Raw genomic sequence first — 21074 nt, 5'->3', positions numbered from 1 at the left:
TTTTAAAAGCCACATTCTCCAGTATGCTAATGCATTACATTAAACCCCAACAAAAACAACTAAACAATCTTGGTGTTATTATTCAAAATTTAACTCAAATGTAATTCAAGGACATTTCAAAAATCCACTTGTTCTTACAAAAGTGCCTCCTTCCTACTGAAAACAGAGGAGAAAAAGCTGAGCTCAAATTTCATGCACAATATACCATACATACAATGAGGCATTTAGCTTTCAATCCTTATCATCCCCACTTAAAAAAAACCTTCTTGTTCAATACAAGGGTAAATCAAAAAGTAAAGGCAAAATACATTTAACAGCTTTAATAGAAGAAACTGTGAGCAATTGAATATATTACTTTTCCACATAGTCCCCATGCAAGACGATGCATTTGTTGTATTAGCTTCTGCTTTCCTGCAGAGAAGTTTTTCGGTTGCTCCTAAAGCCAGGTGAGCACTGCTTTCTTTACTTCATCTATTGCTCTCCGTGTCGCAGTGATGCACCTATATCTCATCGCTGGTAACAATTCTCTCCAGAATACTCGGATCTTCTTCATACTGTCTCAGGAACTGGGTCGCAACCTTCACACAGTGTTGTTTGTGTAGATTAGTAAGCTATTTAGGATCCTATCATGCACAGACTTTCCTGTATCCCAAGTCATCATACGTTATGGCAAATGCAGATTCATAGCCGATATTCAAATCTGCAACCAACTGAGACACCGTTATCCAGCGGTGTTCTCTAATCAAGGCATCTGCCCTGTCAATATGCTCTTGTGTGCACAATGTTGATGGGTTACAAGAACGACCTTCATCGGTAACACCTGTTTTTCCCGCTTTAAACCTTTTTACCCACTCATAAACCTTTTGTTGATTCATGGTGCTATGTCCATACTGAGTCAATATCCGACAGTGACTTTCCACAGGTTTCACTCCCTCTGACCAAAGAAAGTATACTACTGTACGTTGGTCTTCGATGGTGTAATCTTGCAATGGAACATCCATGTTTCTGAAATTGTGGCCGAGTGCTACACTGTATGTGGACAAACTATCCAATAGTTAATGTACGAGTACATATATTGTATTTCACAAGTTCTGTTCCGGTTATTGCATAATTTAACAATTACCTTTAATTTTTGATTCACACTATATATAGTTTTTAATAATTGAATGCATGAACTTTGAAGGTATTCTATTTTATTTTCAGTAGATAGGAGGTAAACAGCATAAATGCTACTTCTTGGGATCTTGCCAGATACTTGTGACCCAGATAAGCTATTTGAAACAAGAAACTGGGGTTGATGGACCTTTAATCTGGCCTAGTACAGTAGCTCTTACATTCAGGTCAATATGAAAAAGATTTACTCATTTAAATCAATTCATTTAAACTTTTGCTTCTTTAGATAGCTAGTATGTTTAAAATCATATGTCACACCAATTTAGCTGTGTAAAAAGAAGGTCAGGTTAAGATGTGTTCTTGTAAGTGCAATATTGAGCATTAAAGTGGCTACATTCAGTTAGGTTAATCTGGTAGCCTAAATGGCAGGCCTAAATCTACCCACTGAAATTCTGAGGGGGTAGATTTAAGCATATATAGAGCTGCAAAGTTACCTGAGAAAATGTACTTGGTTATCTTTCTTGTTCAGAGAGTATTTGAATATCAACCCTACAATTGCCTACATTGTGCAATGGCACTTTTCCTTCATGTGTTATTTCTGAAATGTGTCTAATAATAGGAAAAACCATAGTTTAGAGAAGAACCTGAGTCTGTCTCGAATGTCTATTAGTACTACTTACAGTACAAATGTCAGATCCCCTTTAGAGAAGATTTTCAGGTACATTAAAAATATGAAAACAGCCCTATTAAATTGCCTGTTTAATGGACATATCCAGAAATAAAAAGTAAGATTAAAATTTCACAGAATTGTTTGGTTCACTCAGGTATATAATAAATCCAACATAATGGACAACGACTGATTAGTTAACATAAATACACCATCCCATTAGGATGCAATTCACTGTGGTGGACTTTCTCATTATGAACTCATCTACAAAGTTATTCTGTTCAAAATTTCCTCTCCTTAATACAACATGCAGTAGACCTTAGGAACAATGCTGAAACAAATCTTTTGGGGTTTTTTTTTTGGGGGGGGGGAGGAAGGGAGAGGCCCTGCAGTTTCTTCATTTTGCCTTGTATTTCCAGCTTTGGATACTTCATTTGCAGTTGTTCAGTATTTTTTCTCCATTTTTATATTCTCTCATAATTTACTTAGTCCCGTCACTCTGGCAGCAGTCCTTAGTCGGGGCTGCACACAAGAACTTCTTCAGGAGCCTTCAATTTTTAGGCTCTGAATCAGACCACTAGGTGTCACTGTTATATAAACTAGGGCTTCTGTCACCCAGGGTAATTCTGATCTGTTTGAACATTTGCTTCTGAACAAAATGCTATGCACTAAGGTCCTGATTCTATAAAAGGCATCTACCGATCTAGGCACCTAACTTTATTTTTTTAAACAGCTTAATTGGCACCGATAATTGAAAGCGCCATTAAAAACCGATTAAAAAAATTAATTAGCAAGTAGGTGCCTACATGGAAAGTAGGCATGGATAAAGATAGAGGTCATGGACTGACTTAGGCACCAGCATATTAGGCCAAGAAAATCCTAGCTTAATTTACTGACACCTAATATTATGATGCCTATCAGTGCCTAAGCTAATTTAGGTGCCACTGGGTGCGATTCTACAACTGTTGCCTACTTTGACTGACATGCAGTAGGTATCACTTTGCTAGGCGCCTACTGAGTTAGGCACTGTTTATAGAATCTGGCCCTAAATATGTAAACTGCTTTGGTTGTATCACAAAAAAACAGTACTATATATGAAAAGATCATGACCTTTTACCCTTAAAATTCCCGCAGATGGACTTGGATTCAAAACTAAGACTTACACAGCTCACCAATATTAGGCAACTATTGTAGCTGCTATTCATATTCTACTTTAACAGCTGTACTTGTCATGTGCAAAGGACACAATAGAAATCTATGTTTTTAAATTATTTTTTTTTTCTATAAAATCAGGTATTACCTCCAGAGAGTCTCCAGATATTACCAGAGCACAGTCATGCTTTCTCCTAAATGCATTCAGTTCTAAATGAGCTTCCCCTCGGTTGCTTACCTTTATAGGAAAGAAACATTGAATAAATAAATGTAAAACAAATCAGAAGCACATTTATAGAAAAGTTTTAAGTACTGCATCCCCCAGAAAAATAAATACTAACATATGGTATTAAATATTGATATATGCATATTATATTTGGTTGCTTCTCATTATTATTCATGTAACTGAGGTATCTTTTGGAAAAGCAAAAGCAATTTTTTTTGCAGAAAAAGGTGATTCTACGGAAGAAAATAATGAAAATCCGTGTAGTGGTCATTACAATAGCTGCTGTAAAAATGGACAGTACATGAGAAATAGCCTGAATAGATGGGCCTTGCAATCCTTATCTGTCTTCTTTCTCTGTGTTATGTATTTTATTGATCATGTGTTTGCAATCTTTGCTTTTCCCATTTCTCCATATTCATTTCTTGATTGAGAACTAAAAAGGCCATATTGCGACCCTATGCTGTATATTTTTGTTAAAATATAGTACGTGATTTTTACATTTTTCTCTCCAAAAAACTAAATTCTAATTTCAGTAATTTTATGGGGATATTAACACTGATTGATTAAACAGCTCTGTGAGTTTATTGAAAATACTATTAACAGTACATTAAAAAAATCTGTTAATAAAAACCTTGTTGAAAGTCTCCTTATGGAGGGGGGGCAGAGCTTGGCCACGTTCTAAGATGGCTGTGTGAATCAGTTGCTCCCTCTGCCCTGCTACTTTACAGATATTTTTGAAGTATTGCAATCACAGTTTTATACCTTTCAAGTGTATCATTTTACTGTCAGGATTGCCTCGAGTAAACAAAGCAAAAATAATCTGAGGAGAACGTGGGACCTGGAGGGATTGCAAAGTGTTTGAAGAAAGACCCACCATCACCATCAAAAGTTTCCTTGCCTAAAGATACATCTGAACTTTTAGAGCAGGTGATAAAGGATCTTGCTACTATAAAAGACATATTGGGTCAAACTACTTCAACATTAACCTCCCTCCAGCTAGAGGTCTTTGCGTTGACAAATCAGCTAACAGTGAGTAATGCTCTTGTGGATCACTTAGAGCAGAGGATGGTGGCTGCTGAAATACATGTTACTCAGTCAGTTAAAGATCACAATTTGCTGGTTCAAGATCTGAAAGAGGCTAACAACAGGTCCAGATGGAAAAATGTTAGGATTTTGGATTTAAATGAAGGAGCAGAAGGAGGTAATGCAATTCAATTCCTCACTGATTTTATACCAAAGGTCCTCTCTCTCACTGTTACCCAGTCATTTGAGATTGAGAGGGCACATCGAGTGCCATCCCAGCTGTCTAATTCTCAGAGGGGTCCCAGACCTCTAATATTTAAAGTCTTGCGTTTCTATCACGCATTGGAGATTTTTGGGGCAGCAAAAAAGGCAAAGTCAGTCACTTGGCAGGGCAGAAAGCTTATGTTCCTTCCTGATTTTGCAAAAAACACTGCTTCTCTCAGAAAAAGATTCTTGGACTTAAGACCACAGCTTAGGGAATTAGGTGCTAAATATGGACTGATTGATCCAGCAATTATGAGATTTTTTAAAATAATAATACTAAATATTACAGGGATTTTAAAGACTTACAAGATCTTATTAATAATCAACTGCAGCAGATGTCCTAATGCAGGATTCTAACTAACAATTGGAAAGTCAATTGGATCTCAGTATTCTTAGAGCTCTTATCAGATTATTTTATTTATTTTCTTATGGTCAGTGGGGTTTTCTTTTGAATTTTTCATGATTGATGGTTTGAGGCGAAGGATATAGGATGATATATAACATTTACTAATAAAAAAAGGGGAAAATACTGACAAGTTGTCTTTTGCTGGAAGAAAGTGACTTATGAGGTCTGAAAAGTTACTCTACTAAATACATCAGATAGTTTATAATACTTAAGGGACAGGATTTCAATCAATGTTGGTATGCCTAATGAAATTATTTATTGGATTAATTCCTTTTATTGCTGGGTGAGTGTTGTTTTTGCACCCAGGCTCTTCTGAGTAAGCTGTATGCAAATATTGGAACATCCTGATGTCATCATTTCATTACTGATTCAGTGACTTCCTCTTTGCCGTGAAATGGCACCAGAGTAGGGAATACGTGAAACTTGTGTGAAACTTGCAGAGACAGAGCAGCATTTATCTCAAAGGGCTTCACAGTACACCAGCACAGTTGAAGTAGCACTGGCTCATGAAAAATGGGTGAAAACTAGGACTTCTGAGACACTGTACAGAAACAATCCGATCTGAAACTGAAGAGTACCCACTTGCCTGCGACTGATTTGCAGCATTTGGCTTGGCTTTTGAGGATAGAGAAGAAACTGCCATGGGTTGTGCTAATACCATATTGTGGGGGGGGGGGGGGGAAGCGGGAAGCTTCCTGCACTGGCTGCCTCTTTGGCAAATCTGTTTTATTGTCCTTTTAGTCTGAATTCCTGGGATGCTGGTGTTCTGCAATTAAAATCGAGGCTCACTTGCGAAAACAGAAGCAGAAGACCAACATGAAAAAGACATGAAATGGACTAGATACAGTAAGGTGCCATCTTTATCATGTGGAACAGGAAATGCAAAGAAAAAGCAGGAGAAGCAGACCTTGGCACAACACAGAAAATCTGCAGGAAATAGGCACAGAGGTGTATGATAAAGAGAAGGAAAAGTCCTGCTCCAGTCCCTCAGGTGGGAGGTGGAATAACTTAAACTAGACTTGGGATAAGCTATGAAGCAACTTTAAGTTCAGGTCATCTGGTTTCATTTTTGTTTGCAGCTTCCTACTTTTGTGAAATGTTTAGAAGATTTGCATTATGTGTTGATAATGCTCTACCTGAATGTGCAAATATTTGCAGATATGTGATTAAATTACAATGTTTTAGTTTAAGAGGGGGAAAAATAATTTATACTACATGTTTATATTCTATTTTATTATCAATTGACGATGAGAGGTACTATGTCCCACTATTCTGATATTGATTTATTTAACAAAGCATAAAGTATATATAAATTTTGGAATTCTTAGGTTGGGGTCTTTACAATATTTTTAGTGTATGTGTTAGAATTGGAGTTTCCCTGATAATATATTATTCTGAGAATTATTCTGTAGAGGATGTGGGGGGTATCCTGATTGATAGTAGATGTATTGTATATTCATGGTATAGTTCTAGTTTTTGTTAAATTAATGGTGTATTGGAGAGGTCATTATATATAGGGGGCAAAAGAAATGGTTAATATTTTCTGATAATTACTGAAATTCTTTATATAGCTATTTAAAGTATTGTGGATATAAATATTAATTTATTTCATTTGTTTATGAGGTAAAGGTATTATTGGGTATTTGTGATGGGTGAAAGGGTGATTTAGTAATTGCAGGCTGGAAGGGAGATGAGTTTGCAGGCCTACTGGATGCACATCTAAGTTCACATGATTTATCTATTGTGGTGGTGTGGGGAGGGATATGGGGGGTATGGGTTTATGGATGTGTATGGAGGGTTATTTTATGAAATTTTTATGTGGGTGGGAAGGGATAAGGATGTGTGTGGCAATTATTCTGGTATCGTTTGCTTATGTATTTTTATACTTTAATCAATTCAAATGGCTATAAAATTCTACTTGTTAAATGTAAATGGGCTTAATCACCCCATAAAAAGGAAAAAGTATTGAATTTCTTGAAAAAGCAAGAGGCTGATGTCTATTTTTGCAGGAAACGAACCTCTCTCCAGTTGAAGCCAGTAAGTTGGAGGGTCGATGGGTAAAACATTATTTTTATGCGCCTGATGTGGGAAAGAAAGCTGGTGTGGCTATCCTGGTCAATAGGAAATACTCTGTGGTATTTAGTAATGCTAGTGCTGATCCTATGGGAAGATGGATTCATATTGACATGACCTTAGAAAATGATACCCTGAAGCTTTTTAATGTTTACGCTCCTAATACAAATCAGACTGATTTCTTAAAAAAAACTCCAACATTTAATTCTGTCATTTGCTACATCTAATATAATTGTGGCTGGATTCATTGCTGGATAAACAACCTAATAGATAACTAAAGTCACTAGGCTTGGACAATCTTGTGCAATCATGCGGTTTAAAAGATATATGGAGGCTTTTTCATTTTAATGCTCGTGAATTTTCTTTTTGTTCCCAGGTTCATCAATCATTTTCCAGAATTGATTATTTTTTGTATCAGATAATTTAACGAGGCAGGTTACACAGGCTAACATAGGGCTCCTTTTACAAAGGTGCGCTAAGCGTTTTAGCGCACGCATCAGATTAGCGCACGCTATAGTGCGTGCTAGCCAAAAATCTACCGCCTGCTCAAAAGGAGGCGGTAGCGGCTAGCATGTGTAGCAATTTAGCGTGCGCTATTTCACGCATTAAGGCCCTAGCGCACCTTTGTAAAAAGAGCCCATAGATCTCATCCTTTTGACGGATCATATAGGTATTTGGATTGAGTGCCGAGTTGGTGAAAAGGACTTTACTAGACCTGTTTGGAGATTCAATAATACATTGCTTGCGGATTCAAACTTTCTTGAGGAAATAAAACAAAAAATGGTTGACTATTTTCAGCTCAATACCTTGGAGGAAGTTTCATTGGAAACTATTTGGGATACTTTTAAAGCTATGATGAGAGGGCAAATAATTTCTTATTCGGCACACATACGGAAAATGCTGAAATGAGAATTTTCTAATTTGGAACAAAATATTCGATCCTTAGAGTCACAATTGGCTTTGAAATGGGAACACACTACTTTACAGGCCCTTTTGAAAGCTAAATATAAATACAATGAGATTTCTTCACAATATGCTAGGAAAGATTTGTTTTTTCAACAAGCTCTGCAGACAGCGGGAAGATTATTGGCTAATTATCTCAAAGCAAGAAAAAAAGGAAAGTAAAAATTGTGGCTATTAAAGATGAGAAGGGTATAACTCATTCTCAAATTGGAGATATTTTGAAGCAATTTTTGGAATTTTGTAAAGTTTTATATTCTTCTGAGCTTTATTCTGATAAAGATATGGACGATTTAGAATTTTTAAAGTTAATTCAGGGACCAAAAATTCCTGAGCATATAAAAGGAAATCTTGATGCACCTATATCACTAAAAGAGCTTCAGACTGCGTTGAAGTCCCTCTGAGCAGGATCCGCTCCAGGTGGTGATGGATTTACGTGGAGTTTTTCAAATCATTTCAAATTATACTTTTACCTCATCTTCTAAAATTATATCAATCACAACTGACTAAAGGTTGTATTTCAGGTACTATGGCTGACTCTTTAACTATTGTTTTGCCAAAGCCAACTAGAGATCCCATGTTGGTCTCAAATTACAAGCCTATTTCTTTAATCAATATGGATGGAAAAACTCCTGGCTAAGTTATTGGCTTTAAGGTTAGTCAAGGCTCTCCCATACATGATCGGTATACATCAAACAGAGGCACTCTTCAAATAATACTAGATTAGCATGCTAAATTTATCAAAAACAATGAATGATCCAGCTTTCTGTCTTTTTGGATACAGAGAAGGCCTTTGATTGAGTAGAGTGGACTTTCATGTATCAAGCAATGGATTGGTTTGGTATAAGATCTGGATTTATACAAATGATTCATACCCTTTCGGCCAGATTATATATTAATAATACTTTCTCAGAGCGTTTAAGTCTGGAGAGGGGAGTTAGACAGGGATGTCCCTTGTATCTCATTTGCTTTTTGATATTGTTGGAACCCTTGTTGTTGGCTATACAGCAGGAAAAGGAGATACAGGGAATTCCTTATGCAGGTCGGGAATATAAGGCCTCTGTGTATGCAGATGATATCTTGCTTCATTTGAGAAATCCTGATTTTACCATTCTGTATTTAACGGAATTGATTGACCGATTTGGTAAATTTTCTGGTTATAAAATAAATTGGAGTAAATTGGAGGTTCTTCTGCTAAATGTACATTGTGTAAAAGGACTATTTGACCCATTCCCATTCTTTGGAATATTTAGGTGTTATGATTCAAAAAACTCTGGAAGACACAATGACAGTAAATGAGAAATCTTTATTGCTGAAAGTCAAAAAGAAGTGTGAGCATTGGAACCCTTTACATCTTTCTTGGTGGGGGAGAGTACAAACTGTCAAGATAATGATATTGCCTGTAGTTTGCTGCCAAATGGGGATGTTGCCAGTTTATTTTCAGGGATCCTTTTATAAGAAATTAAATAGAATTCTCACTAACTTTATTTGGCTGGGTAAAGCTGCTAGAATAGCTCTAGTATCTTTGCAAAAACCAATTGTGGAGGGTGGGGTAAATTTTCCCAATTTCTACAGATACCATAAAGCTTTTATCATGAGACAGGGTATATATTGGATCCTTCCTGAGCTCATGGAACATCTTCCGGATTGGCTTTATTTAGAATGGCAACTCATGTCTCCTTTGAGACTGTGAACAATACAAAACCCCAAAAAGAGGAGTACTACAAAATAGCAAAAACGACAAGTCTCCCCTGACCCGAGAACAGGGTGAAGGGCAGAGAGGCAGCTGAACCAAAACAACTTACCACAAATTATTAGGTGTGACTGGGAAGCCCTCAGTCTCACAGCTTGCAGTGGGAACGCATCCCTAATGCACCAGCTGTCACAGTTATACACCCAAAAGGATATTATCTGTGAAACATCCCTGGACTTCCCATGTATTTAAACTAGTGCACAACATGCTAAAAGTGAAATAAATATCAATAATCACAAAAATACTGTGAATTGGTTCAACTGTCTCTGCCCCCCATCTGAGGGTCCAGTGGTGTCCAAAATCAGCTGGGCTGGCACAATCACGAGCAGGTCGAAAGGAATTGTAAAGTACTTAGCTTCTCCGTGAAAGTCCGGAGTGAAGAGTAACAAGCATGAAATGAACCCGTCCAACGGGGCTCCGTATAAGGGAAAAACCCCCTTCCTCAGGAACCAGCTGTGTGAATCGAAGTGTGCTCTCAAGTAACCAGCCAAAGAATGGAAAGTCCGGATTGAAAATGGCGCCATTCTTTTGTCCCAATCATTTTATGGGTGTTTATTTTTGTGTTGCTTACTGTTTTTCTGAAAATGGTGCAAGGGTATTACAATTTCTAAGGAGGAACTGAAAATGAGCTTTCAAGTTATGGCTTCTCAGGGATAAGTATAGGAAGTAGGCTGCAGTACTTATTCTATGTGTGTCCGGAAGCTCAGTTGTCATTTCTAGGAAGTATTGGAATACGCCAGATGGAGTTTTCAACAAGGAGTTTTGCATAACAGACATATTACCCCTGCATAGCAGTGATGTGAAACAGGGATTCCTCTGTAGGATGATGGAGGTTTGAATCCGAATGCCTGTCTGTGGTGAAAGTTGTAATGTTGTGCAACCCAGGAGGAGATTCTTGAATAACAATACCAGGCCGCTAGTCAGCAGCACAGTGGAGACCTGGGGGCTGTTGATAAATCAGTGTTGGATCCGCAGCTAGAGCAGGACTGGAACAGAGTCTCAGCTGGTTTTCATTGCATTTCTACCTTGTTTGACTGATTGAAAGTGCAATATTGTTTTGCTTCCAATGTGGTATGGGATTGGCTGAGGAAACAAGCTGTCAAATTGAAAATTGTTTGAGGCATTGACAAAGGAATCACATACACATTATTGTTTGTAGAGTTTTTGTAAGATCCATGAAGCCGAACTAAGAACTTTTTTTCCGCTGTCTTTTGTTTTGCTTAAGTGTCTATTGCCTGAATATCTCTGACTGGTTGCAGTAGTGATGAGAATCAGCCTTCCCATACTTGTGCTAGCACATCTCTTTTGATATTTGTGAATTTATAACTGTGCTTCCCTGATAGAGAGTTGTATGATTTCAATTACCTTAACACTTACTGGTTAAATGTTACATCAGGGAGTGCTAGGGGGATAAAATTCCTAGATGTCATAAATGACTGCTTCTTGGAGCAACTGTTCCAGGAACCGACAAGAGGGAGAGCTATTTTAGATTTGGTCCTTAGTGGAATGCAAGGCATAGTAGAGGAGTTAACTGTGTTGGGTCTGCTGGGAAACAGTGATCATAATGTGATCAAATTAGAGCTGATACCGGGAGTGACATCGCAAAAGAAATCTACTGTAGAGACATTTAATTTTTTTTGAAAGGGCGACTAAGATAAAATGAGGACTAAAAGGATCAGTTGCAAAGGTTAAGACTGTAAACCAGGCATGGATGTTATTTAAAAATACTATCATGGAATCCCAGACCAGATGTATTCCATGTATCAGCAAAGGTGGAAAGAAGAGGAAATGAGAGCCATCATGGTTAAAAGGTGAAGTGAAAGAGGCTATTAGAGACAAAAAAAAAATCCTTTAAAGAATGGAAAAGGGATCCGAATGAAGAAAATAAGACATACAAGCACTGGCAAGTTAGACGCAAAGCATTGATAAAGAAAGCCAAGAAAGAATATGAAGAGAAACTTGCAAAAGAGGCAAAAACTCAAAACAATTATTTTATACACATCAGAAGCAAAAAACCTGTGAGGGAATCCGTGGGATCGTTGGATGATCAAAGAGCAAAAGGGGTGCTCAGGAAGGATAAGGCCATAGTGGAGAGACTGAATAAATTCTTTGTTTCAGTCTTTATGGAAGAAGATGTAAGAGATCTACTTAAACTGGAAATGGTTTTCAAGGGTAATGATGCAGAGGAACTGAAACAAATCTCAATGAATATGGAAGATGTACTAAGCCAAATCAACAAGTTAAAAAGTGATAAATCACGAACTAAGAAATCAATTAAAGATGGCGTCGGTAGCGGACGCCTGAGAGGAGGCTTTGTTATTGAGCCGCAACGATCTTGCTGTGCGATCTTCCCCCTATTTTGGAATGGGGAATAGAAAGGGCGCGACCTGCATTAATCCTCCGGCAGTGACGGGGACCCAGCAGCGGAAGGTCCAGGTGACCTATCTTGGGAGGAAACCTGGAAATCTCGGGCGACCCCGTGCAGGGAGAAGGGGCGTCTTTGAACCTTGAACAGCGGATGGTGCCGCTTCAACCCAGAAGCGCACGGGAGTGGGAGAGCTGGAGAAGTCGTCTCTTTCCAGCTTGGCAGGGAGTACAGCTCAAGCCTTGGTGGAAGAGGGCGAGTCTGGAAAGGAACATCTACCCCACACCGGATTGCAGGTGGAAGGTGCTTCGGGAGGAGTCAGCTTGCAGTTTGGAGCACTGGAGAGACTCGCAAAGATAGATATGGAGGCACTATGGCAAGCTATATCGGTGATGAATGCCAACCTTAAATTAGCTATTGCTACTTTATATACTGATTATGGAACAGTCTTTTCCAAGCTTGAGCAACAAGGAGTAGATATTGTCCAAATGAAAGAGAATTTAGGGAAACAGGAGACAAAACTCTCTGAAATTGAACAAATAAATTTTGGATTACTAAAAGAAAGAGTTTATATGGTAAGGAAAGTGGAGAGTTTTGAAAATCAGCTGAGGAAGAATAATTTGAGACTTTTGAACTTCCCTAAATCTCCAGTCATTTCTCCTATGGAGATGATTAGGAAATATTTTAGGGAAATATTGTGTTTCCCACCAGATAATTTACCTCCAATTGTAAGAGTTAATTACTTGCAGTTAAAAAGTACTGTGGAGGCTTCTACTCCTATTGAAAATCAAGGAGATAAAAAGGGGGAATTAGATTTGACAACCTTCCTAGAGAGTTCACTGGAGGTGGTAACTGAGAGAAGAACTCTACTAGTTACTTTAGCTTTGGAAAATGACCGTGATTATGTTATGCATTTATATTTTCATCATTTGAATGATCAGTTTTTGGGGCCAAAATTCATTTATTTCTTGATATGTCTCAAAAGTCCCAGAAGCAAAGGAAGGAGTTCTTGGCATTAAGACCAAGAGTCCTGGCTTTGGGCGGAATATTTCAGTTAAAATTTCCTGTAAAATGTTTTATTACTTATCAAGATAAGAGTTACCTATTTTTTGAACCCAAACAGCTGCTGGAATTTATTGAATTGAGAGAAGGAAGAACAATTGTGGCCGATAATATTTAGCTTGCAATACCAGCAGTAGGTAACAGAGTTATGCCGCTTCTTAATATTTTGTACTATTTTATTTGAATTATTTCCTGTTGATCTCCTTAAATATTGTGGACTAAATAGCCAATAATTAGTTATTTCTCCTGATTTTATGAATTCATAAGTATGTTATATTGATCTATTCAAGTTGTATGTATTTTGCTTGATGAAATTGGAAAATTGTAGAAAAATAAAAAAATAATTAAAAAAAAGTGATAAATCACCTGGACCGGATGGTATACATCAGTGGTTCCCAAACCTGTCCTGGAGGACCCCCAGGCCAGTCGGGTTTTCAAGATAGCCCTAATGAATATGCATGACAGAGATTTGCATATAATGGAGATGCCAGGAATGCAGATCTGCTCCATGCATATTCATTAGGGCTATCTTGAAAACCCGACTGGCCTGGGGGTCCTCCAGGACAGGTTTGGGAACCACTGGTATACATCCTAGGGTACTAAAAGAACTCAAACATGAAATTGCTGACCTGCTTTTAGTGATCTGTAACTTGTCACCAAAATCATCTGTAGTACCTGAAGATTGGAGGGTGGTCAATGTTATGCCGATTTTTAAAAAGGGTTCCAGTCGAAATCTGGGAAATTACAGACCTGTAAGCCTGACTTCAGTGCTGGGCAAAATGCTGGAAACAATTTTAAAAAATAAAATTGTGTAATATACAGGCAAACATGATTTAATGAGACAGAGTCAGATGGGTTCAGCCGAAGGAGTTCTTGCTTCACCAATTTGCTTGACTTCTTTGAAGGTGTAGATAAAGGTGAGCCGGATGATGTAGTGTATCTAGATTTTTAGAAAGTTCCTCATGAAAGGCTCCTGAGAAAATTAAAGAGTCATGGGATAGGTGGCAAAGTTCAGTGATGGATTAGGAATTGGTTATCGGATAAAAAAACAGAGGGTAGTGTTAAATGTTCATTTTTCTCAATAGAGGAGAGTAATTAGTGGTGTGCCGCAGGGATCTGTACCAGGACTGGTGCTATTTAATTTATTTATAAATGATCTAGATAATGTGGACAAATGCAAAGTGATGCACATTGGGAAGAATAACCCAAATCACAGTTACCAGACGCTAGGGTCCAACTTGGGGGTTAGTACCCAATAAAAGGATCTGGGTGTCATTGTATATAGTATGATAAAATCTTTTGCCCAATGGGCAGTGGTGGCCAAAAAAGCAAACAAAATGCTAGGAATTATTTAAAAAGGGATGGTTAACAAAACAAAGAATGTTAAAATGCCTCTGCATCATTCCATGGTGCGACCTCATATAGAGTATTGCGTTTAATTCTGGTCTCCTTATCTCAAGAAAGATATAGCAGCACTAGAAAAGGTTCAAAGAAGAATGCACCAAGATGATAAGGGCGTCTCATATCAGGAAAGACTAAAATGGTTAAGGCTCTTCAGCTTGGAAAAGAGATGGCTGAGGGGGATATGATTGAAGTCTACAAAATCCTGAGTAGAGTAGAACAGGTACAAGTGGATCGATTTTTCACTCCGTCAAAAATTACAAAGACTAGGGGACACTTGATGAAGTTACAGGAAAATAAAGACTATACTTTTCAAAAAAATCCCTGAAAAAGTCCTAACCTCTCAAGCTTCCTTCTTTCATCCCTCTAACCCCCAAATCAACCTGCTCTACTCTTTTCCACCCAAAAAAGGACCAGAAATCTTTTTGTAAAACACCCTCTTTAACTCTTTTGTAATCCGCCTTGAACTGCAAGGTAATGGCGGAATAGAAATCCCTAATGTAATGTAATGTAAAAAAATACTTTTAAAACCAATAGGAAGAAATATTTTTTCACTCAGAGAATAGTTAAGCTCTAGTGCATTGCCAGAGATTGTGGTAAGAGCGGATAGTGTAGCTGGTTTTAAGAAAGGTTTGGACAATTTCTTGGACAAAAGGTCCACGGGGGAATCCACTGTTTGACCTGGATCGGTAGCATGGCATGTTGCTATTCTTGGGTTTTGGCTAGGTACTAGTGACCTGGATTGACTACCATGAGAACGAGCTACTGGGCTTGATGGATCATTGATCTAATCCAGTAGGCTATTCTTATGTTCTTATTTAAGTATGTTCTGAAGCACATCACTTGCGATTTTATAAACTGTTAAATCATTGTCCTCTAATTGCTCCAAGTTATCACATTTGAAGAAAAGAACTATACAGTCTTGAAAACTCACGCAGTACAATATCCTTTCTGCCAGCTCAGTACAAGGTTATCAGTCTACAAAGATTTCAGTTTCCCCCAGGACCAAAAGAGGCATTAAAACTTTCAAATGCAAAAACTATTGAGAAATCTGTTTTGATAACAAAAACTTATAGTAACATCAGTTAGAAACAAAAATATCATTATGGACACATGATATGCTGTATTTGGTTTGTAACATTACTAGGAGAAAGATGTACAGGCTATTTCAATAACCAAAGACAACAACGAAAGTCTGTTTCAATGAATGCCTAACTAATTTAAAACTTCATATAAATCAAATTAACAGATTCTGAGCCTCATCACTTATTACTGATCTTGGTAATGAAAAAAAAAAATCCAACTTAAAGCAAATAGATTTTGTTCAGGAAAACAATTTGTAACATTACATGAAAGGTCAACAAAAATTGATCTGAAGTTTTATCAGAAGCATTAATAATTTAATTGCAAATCACACTCTGTAGAGCCTAATTTGCCATTCTGATGCTTCACAACAAACTACATTTACATGTAAATTATATTCAAATAATTATTTCTGTAGGTCCAAATGGTTCACTGAGAAGAGGCATGTAAAGTCTGATTATATAACATCAATCAAGTCTTTAATCCACTAAGTTAAAAGCAGGGAACATGCTTAAAAATGAATCTAAAAACACATAATATATAATTTTCATTATGATGTTCTTTTTTTTAAGTCAATTATGAAAAAAATAACTTATTTATATGCAGGAGTGTGTGGTGCAGTGGTTGGATCTACAGCCTCAGCACCCTGGGGTTGTGGGTTCAAACCCCGCGCTGCTCCTTGTGACCCTGGGCAAGTCACTTAATCCTCCATAGCCCCAGGTACGTTAGATAGATTGTGAGCCCACCGGGACAGAGAGGGAAAAATGCTTGAGTACCTGATTGTAAAAAACGGTTAGATAACCTTGATAGGCGGTATATAAAAATCCTAATAATAATAATAATAAGAAGAATCAGAGAGAAAAACCAAGATGGATCGGGGGCTTAGGGCTCACCCAGCACATTCCTTTATTTTTAAAGCACAATCCACTGCTGTGGTATCATCCTACATATTTGACTTATCTTGCTTAAAAACCATCCAGTGATGAATATACTGACATCTCCTTGGGTAACCTGTCTTAATATTTGTCATTCCATGTAGCAAGAAAGTCCTTCTAAATAGCTAACCTAAGTATCCTTTGCTATAATTTAAACATATCATTTTCTTTAATTCAACTGATTACTACTCTAATGATAAACCCCTCATGTCACAACGTAATCTCTTGTCCATGATAAATAAACCCAACTCCTTCAACCTATTCTTATTGGTCATGCTATCAAGGTCTCTTATCATCTGACCTTTCTCCAATTTCTCCATATCATAGTCTAGTAGGGATCCAAATCTGGAAGCAGTATTCAAATTATGGATTTACCATAAGGGGGAAGCACAATTTTCAAAAGCCATTTACATGGATAAATGACTATTTACCAGGGCAGAAGGATTTTCCTGCAGGTACAATTGTGGGTTGATCGATAATGTTGTGCTCAGCATCCTGTCTCCAATGTGGCCAATCCAAGCGACAAGCATCTAGCCAGATCCCTAAGAGTCGATTTGTTCTTTGTCATTCACTCCCAGGAATAAGTGTTGGCTTTCCCAAGTCTTCTGCTCTTTGTTGTTCACTCCCGTGGATAAGTGTTGGCTTTCCCAAGTCTACTTGATTAATAATAGCTTATAAATTTCCTCCAGAAATTTGTCAAACCTGGGCTAAGCCTGTCTATATTAACTGCCTTGACAATATTCTCTAGTAAAACATTCCACAGTTTGATTGCATACTAAGTGAAAGGAAATATTTCTCTGATTTGGATTGACAGAAACTCTAGTAGTTGAGAAATAGGGCTACTGTGTCCCAAAAATGGCACAGACAGATTAGGACCAAGTATACATATTTTATACCATATTCATATTGTACACTATGAATAGGGACACTGTGTATTTCAATAGGGGGAGGGGAAGAAATCATAAAGTTGAATTTTGTAAATAAAATGTTGTTAGTTACTAATACTGTTGGATTGTTGGTTTAATTACAGACTGATAATGAATGTGACTGCTGGGAAGATTGGATGAACTATACAGATCTTTATCTGCCATCATTTACTATATTATTATGTTACTATATTTCTTGAAGGATCCTGCTGTCCCAGAATTATCTGAAGGGGTAAAAAGCTGTTCCATATTTATCTTTTCCACCCCACACATTATTTTGGAAACATCTAACAGATCCCCTCTTAGTTGACAGTTCTTTAAGGAAAATATATATATATATAAAATATATACTATATCCCTGTTCTCCAATCCACAAACTCACATGCCTCAATAGTTCCCTCAGTACACCTTCTGACTTTAATATTCTATTTACATCTATCTCCTCACTCTGATTACATCCATGAAACATACCACAGCATCTCATGACCCAATTTCATTCACAATCTTAAAACGTCATCTCACTACCGTTGCCCTTTTTCTACACACCATGTTCTCCAACAGACTCTCATAAGGTATCATCCCTCACACTTGGAAATTGGTTGTTATCTGTCTCAAATAAAAATGTCAATTTACTTGCTACTGACTGCACCAATTAGTGACTTATCTTCAATCTTCAATTCTATGCCAAGATTAAAGAAAAACACATCTTTCACCTTCTAGAATATTTTTTTTTTAAACAAATGCTCTTTACCCAAATCAAACAGGTTTCCATCAGTATCACTCTAACGAAACATCCCTTACTGGTCTCACTACTATTGTCCTATATCACATCGACCACCATTAATCTGTGCTTCTCATTTCCCTCAATTTTACAGTAGCATTTGATACCATCAACCACAGAATCTTATCCTGTCTCAACCAAATCAGCAACATAGGAACAGCCCTTGCTGGTTCGCCTCCTATCTCTCTGCCACTATATCACCCTACACCTACTCACCCTAGCATAATGTATTGGATTCACATCATAGAAACATGATAGCAGATAAAGGCCAAATGGCCCATCCAGTCTGCCCATCCACAGTAACCATTATCTCTTTCTCTCTCTGAGAGATCCACGTGCCTATCCCAGGCCCTCTTGAATTCAGACAAAGTCTCTGTCTCCACCACTTCTTAAGGGAAACTGTTCCATGCACCTACCACCCTTTCTGTAAAAAAGTATTTCCTTAGATTACTACAGAGCCTCTTAACTTCATCCTATGTCCTCTCATTGCATTCGCTTTAGAAAATGATATCCAACTTCTTCACCTCCTGGATCCCATGGACGCTCAGGAAATAATTAACAAAACCACTTGTCATTTTATCCCCAACCTCCTTTTTTTTCTAATGACATTCAAGATCTCGCTTCACCAATAATTCTAACACACTAAATCGTCTAGCCCTAACATTCAAGACACCAAACTAACCTTCCAATTTCAAATTTAATCCAGTGTTCAACCCTGTTTTTACAAATTATATCTCTTTCACTCAATATCCAGTCTTCTACATCCATCTGTACTTAACTTTCTAATTCACTCTCTGGTGGTCAGTCACATCAATTACTGTAATTCTCTATACTGTGGTATCAGATCCAAAGACCTTCAGTGTCTACAAATGATACAAAACACATCCATTAATCATAAGAAAGAAAAAAAATATGACTCCCCTTTTAAAAGCAGCCCAATGGCTCTCTATATGCCACCACCTCACCTACAACATTCTATTTCTAGTCTACAAAACTTTATCTGGATAATCTAATCTCCTACAGGTTCTCTTGACCCTCTGTTCATTTTAGAAGAATCTACTTGGCATCCTATCTTCCAGACACCTCACCTATGTTTCAATCAGAAACAGTCTCTTCTCAGTGCTAAGTTCTACCCTATGGAATGCTTTCCCCAGTAACCTAAGACTAGAACCCTCCATCAACCTTTTAAAAACATTTCTATTCTAGAATGCTTTTGATTAACTCCCATTTCCCTGCCACTCAGATCATGTCAGAGGAGTTGCCCAGCAGAACTGTTCAGCATGTCTTCTCCATTAGAGAATGACACGGTGAAAAAATTGGTCCCCGTCACCGCCCCGTCCCCGTCTCACCATCCCCGTCACCGCCCCGTCCCCGTCTCACCAACCCCGTCACCGCCCCGTCCCCGTCTCACCATCCTCTTCACTGCCCCGTCACCGCCACTGCCACCCCATTCACCGCCCCGTCACCGCCACTGCAATCCCATTCACTTTTCTTTATTTACGTATAAAGGAAACATTCTTTAAAACTTTAAAACTTAGTTAAATATTAGTTAATAACTATACAAAAACAAAACACGCAGAGAAAAAATTAATTAATAAAAATTCTCAAAACTGACACATTTTGATCACTAAATTTAAAATAGTTATTTTTCATACAGTTTTTCAATCACTAATCTTCCACCACCCCTGGGGCTAGCAATGCAAAAACAAACACGACATGTACTTTAAATGCTGCCGTGATTAGCATAGTGACCGCGGCTACGGCTGCAAGTCTCCCCTCCCCCCAGCGATCACAGCAGGAGGGCACCCAACCCCTCCTGTAGACCCCCCCAACGGCCCTCCCGACAATCGCAGCAGAAGGGTACCCAACCCCTCCTGCCGGTCCTCCCAATGGCCTCCCCTAAGATCGCCGGCAGGAGGGTACCCAACCCCTCCTGCTGGACCCCCCCCCCCCAACGAACCCTCCCACCCCGGAACCCCCTTAGTCTTACTTTTCAAGTTGGACCGGACAGCTCCTCGCTCGTCTGGCCAGCAGGCCTGCCTCCGTCCAAATGAGGCGGGCCCGCCCCTCCCCTCCCCTCCCCTGCCTCCCAATGGCCTCCCCTAAGATCGCCGGCAGGAGGGTACCCAACCCCTCCTGCTGGACCCCCCCCCCCAACGAACCCTCCCACCCCGGAGCCCCCTTAGTCTTACTTTTCAAGTTGGACCGGACAGCTCCTCGCTCGTCTGGCCAGCAGGCCTGCCTCCGTCCAAATGAGGCGGGCCCGCCCCTACCCTGCCCAACCCACAGGATCCTAGGGCCTGATTGGTCTAGGCACCTAAAGCCACTCCCGCTATAGGAGGGGCCTTAGGTGCTTGGGCCAATCAGGCCCTAGGATCCTGTGGGTTAGGCAGGGGAGGGGAGGGGCGGGCCCGCCTCATTTGGACGGAGGCAGGCCTGCTGGCCAGACGAGCGAGGAGCTGTCCGGTCCAACTTGAAAAGTAAGACTAAGGGGGTTCCGGGGTGGGAGGGTTCGTTGGGGGGGGGTCCAGCAGGAGGGGTTGGGTACCCTCCTGCCGGCGATCTTAGGGGAGGCCATTGGGAGGCAGGGGAGGGGAGGGGAGGGGCGGGCCCGCCTCATTTGGACGGAGGCAGGCCTGCTGGCCAGACGAGCGAGGAGCTGTCCGGTCCAACTTGAAAAGTAAGACTAAGGGGGTTCCGGGGTGGGAGGGTTCGTTGGGGGGGGGGGGGCCAGCAGGGGGGGTTGGGTACCCTCCTGCCGGCGATCTTAGGGGAGGCCATTGGGAGGACCGGCAGGAGGGGTTGGGTACCCTTCTGCTGCGATTGGCAGGAAGGGTTGAAATGACAAATGAGGAGCACGGTGAAATAGCGGTTCCTAGAAGGG

General features: G+C 39.2%; 1 protein-coding gene across 7 annotated transcripts in view; it reads right to left on the bottom strand.

The window, feature by feature from the left end:
- Nucleotides 1-21074, bottom strand: part of ATP9B (ATPase phospholipid transporting 9B (putative)) — a 668517-nt gene that overhangs the window by 67342 nt on the left and 580101 nt on the right. For all 7 annotated transcript variants that reach the window (XM_033934419.1, XM_033934424.1, XM_033934423.1 and 4 more), the window contains one exon: nucleotides 3081-3170. In XM_033934419.1, coding sequence (XP_033790310.1) covers nucleotides 3081-3170 — 90 coding nt within the window. The remainder of the gene's footprint in view (nucleotides 1-3080; nucleotides 3171-21074) is intronic.

The sequence above is a fragment of the Geotrypetes seraphini genome, chromosome 2 (assembly GCF_902459505.1).
Source record: "Geotrypetes seraphini chromosome 2, aGeoSer1.1, whole genome shotgun sequence".
Taxonomy (NCBI): domain Eukaryota; kingdom Metazoa; phylum Chordata; class Amphibia; order Gymnophiona; family Dermophiidae; genus Geotrypetes; species Geotrypetes seraphini.
Note: the sequence above shows the minus strand (reverse complement) of the source record. Positions and strands in the feature narration are given on the sequence as shown.